The sequence below is a fragment of the Pseudochaenichthys georgianus genome, unplaced genomic scaffold (assembly GCF_902827115.2).
Source record: "Pseudochaenichthys georgianus unplaced genomic scaffold, fPseGeo1.2 scaffold_1176_arrow_ctg1, whole genome shotgun sequence".
Lineage (NCBI taxonomy): Eukaryota > Metazoa > Chordata > Actinopteri > Perciformes > Channichthyidae > Pseudochaenichthys > Pseudochaenichthys georgianus.
Window position 1 is genome coordinate 40001 of NW_027262115.1, and position 3185 is coordinate 43185.

General features: G+C 47.2%; 1 protein-coding gene across 1 annotated transcript; it reads right to left on the reverse strand.

The window, feature by feature from the left end:
* Window positions 1–605: 605 nt before the first annotated feature.
* Window positions 606–3179, reverse strand: tmem19 (transmembrane protein 19). Its single transcript, XM_034076986.1, has 3 exons — window positions 2815–3179; window positions 2445–2654; window positions 606–1333 (listed from the first exon to the last, which is right to left on the reverse strand). Exons 1-3 carry the CDS (start codon window positions 2936–2938, stop codon window positions 1173–1175), a joined length of 495 nt encoding a protein of 164 aa, XP_033932877.1. The 5' UTR covers window positions 2939–3179; the 3' UTR covers window positions 606–1172.
* Between the last annotated feature and the right edge of the window lie 6 nt (window positions 3180–3185).

A 3185-nucleotide genomic window follows, 5' to 3' on the forward strand; every position in this document is an offset into this window, starting at 1 on the left:
GGGTGGGCGACAATTTGACATGGAGGGGGGGGGGGGGGCAGGTCGTTCCAGAGCCTGGGGGCTACCGCTGAGGAGCCTCGGTCTGGTCTTTCTCTTGGTTTAGGGACGACCAGCCGACCTCAAAGCCCTTCAGGGGGTGGACGCCTGTAGGAGGTCGGAGATGGACGCCTGTAGGAGGTCGGAGATGGACGCCTGTAGGAGGTCGGAGATGGACGCCTGTAGGAGGTCGGAGATGGACGCCTGTAGGAGGTCGGAGATGGACGCCTGTAGGAGGTCGGAGATGGACGCCTGTAGGAGGTCGTAGGAGGTCGGAGATGGACGCCTGTAGGAGGTCGGAGATGGACGCCTGTAGGAGGTCGGAGATGGACGCCTGTAGGAGGTCGGAGATGGACGCCTGTAGGAGGTCGGAGATGGACGCCTGTAGGAGGTCGGAGATGGACGCCTGTAGGAGGTCGGAGATGGACGCCTGTAGGAGGTCGGAGATGGACGCCTGTAGGAGGTCGGAGATGGACTGAGGGGCCCGCCCGTTGAGAGATTTAAAAACAAACGATAACAGCCAGAATTGGGGAAAGGGTAAAAATCAATACGCTTTGTACTCGTAGCAGTATGTCGAAAAACGGAAACACCTTTAATTTCAAAGTAGGACAGGTTTATTAACACATAAATTAAAGGCAGGAAATATATATTATGTTAAACACGATGCTGTATAGATCAGTGACAATACAAGACAGCTGTTTAACGTGTAGAAACATGACATTAAACAAGCAAATCAGAAACACAGAACAAAGACACTGAACATTGAATTATTTAAGGTCAAATTATACTTTTGTATACGTCCACATGACCGATCGCATCGTTTAGCATCGCTATTCTCTTCAGACTCAGTAGGCTCGATGTGTCGGTAAACCACTGATACTTCTGGAGACTCACAAAATAGTTTGCTGTGAATTGTGGTTCTTAGAAAGATAGAAAATCCCCCAACATCCTGAAAATATTGCAGTTTCTTTCCCTATGTTTTGGAAAATCTCCCAAAACATGTCAAATCCATCGATTCAATCACTTACACTCAATACACATTTATGTTCTTCTCCATGATGGCATCAAAGTGCTTCTGACCAATCAGATCAACAGATTTCTCAGAGTGAAGCGTAGTCCATCAGCCGTCAGTGGATTTATCGCGGCCACATCCCCCACGCTAACCCCGGCAGGACGAGGGCGACGATGACGGAGGTGAAGAGGTTCACGGCGTTGTTGTCCAGGATGGGTTTCCCACAGATCCGGGTCGTTGTGGCCGACTCGTAACCGACCACCTTCCCAATGCTGGCGTCAAAACCTGCGGACGGAGGAGACGCTGGTTAGTGACTTTTTGCAAACGCAATATCGCAGAAAAAAACATTTAGCCACTTCTGTGCACTGTGAAGTATTGACTTTGACTATACTGTGACCGTTTTCTGACCTACAGACGGACGGAGGAGACGCTGGTTACTGACTTTCGTTTTTGTGAATGAAATATCTCAGGACAACATATGGCCTGGAAACATCGAGCCACTTCTGTGCACTGTGAAGTATTTACTTTGACTATACTGTGACCTTTTCGACATACTGTGACTTTTCTTTCACTTTTTCCACATATATGCGCTTTCACACCGGAGTACTTTTCCCAGGAATAGTTCCGATTTTGCGTTCACACTAAAAAGATATATATATATATACAGCGTTTCCCCTACGTGCCGCGCCCTGCCAACGGGGCGCCGCGCCCTGCTTGAAATTCAAGGTGTTTAAAAAAAAGGAAAGCATCAAATTGCAACTGAAGTGATCTATCTACGGTCACTTTTCACATCGACCATGTGCTCTCTTTTATTAAATAAACTAAACGCCTATGTTATTTATCCAATGTATGTGCATGTTTCAGTGTCCACTGCTTTGCGTATTCTCCCTCCGCTCTGTTTCTGAAGGGTGGGGCTCCCCCCCCACACACACACATGATCATAACACGATTGCTTTCATATCAGAGATCAGGTGAGGTGGAGCTGCCTCCAGCGAGAGAGGATGAGGCAGAGAAGCAGCACAGGGTGGCAGCAGGTATGCTATATGCTGTGGCCAGGTGATTTAAATGTATCAATGAAAGGAAGAAGTGTAGCTACATGATAAGAAGGGAATACAGTTTGAATAAAAGTAATAACTGTATTACTTTTTAATGTACAAATACTTTGTTACTGTACGATAACAATAATCCACAGCTCCTCTCTGCTCCAGAGGATAAAAACAATTCACATTTTTTTTTCGGAAACACTGAATATATCGTCAAAGGTCATAGTAGACGAAAAATTGAAAAAAATATAGTATAGTATGTCTTAAAAGGTGAAAAAAAAATGCATGTATAGTATGTTGGAAAAAGCGAGGTCCAGCCCCAGTATTGTATGCTGAAACTGTACTGCTCCCACCTGAGTACTGCATGTGAGCCCCCAGGAAAGAGTCCAGCATGGACCCCAGCAGCCCGGCCATGCCTGCGTACACCATGATGGGCCACTGGGGGTCGGCCATGTTCAGATCCCCCACAAACAGCAGCTGAGTCACGTAATAGGCCACACCCACCGTGAGACCCCCGAGGAAACTGGCCAACAGTCCCACTGCAGTCACTCCTCCGTTGGTCCCTGGCGCGAAGAGAGAGGGACATTTAAGAGAGAAAGGAGAATAGAGAAAATGCACCACAAATAGAATTGTTATCTGATTGAATAACGCCCTCTGACATTTTTCGACCTGCTACACTATGACTTTTCTCACTTTTTAAAGTATGTTGTGAAAGCCTCTCACCTGCGGGGACCTCCTTCCAGGTGGTGATGAGTCTGGGCTGTGATTGGCTGAGCACGGGCCCCACCTCAGAGCTCCAGGTGTCCCCGGTGCTGCAGGCGAGCGCTCCGAGCAGAGAGAGACACATCCAGGAGGCCGTGTACTGCTTCCCGAAGTCAATGGCGATCTCACCGGGACCCGCCTGACACACACCGGTGTATATTATGAAAATAATACTTTATTTTGTAAGCGCTTTTACACGTGCTCAAAGTCGCTTTACAGAGGTAGCAACAAAGTCACACAATCACACATTAAATTAAATGATACACTCTCAGAAAATGTCAGAAAATAATAGTGTAGTACGATTTCTTTTCGACAAACTATACTAAGACTTC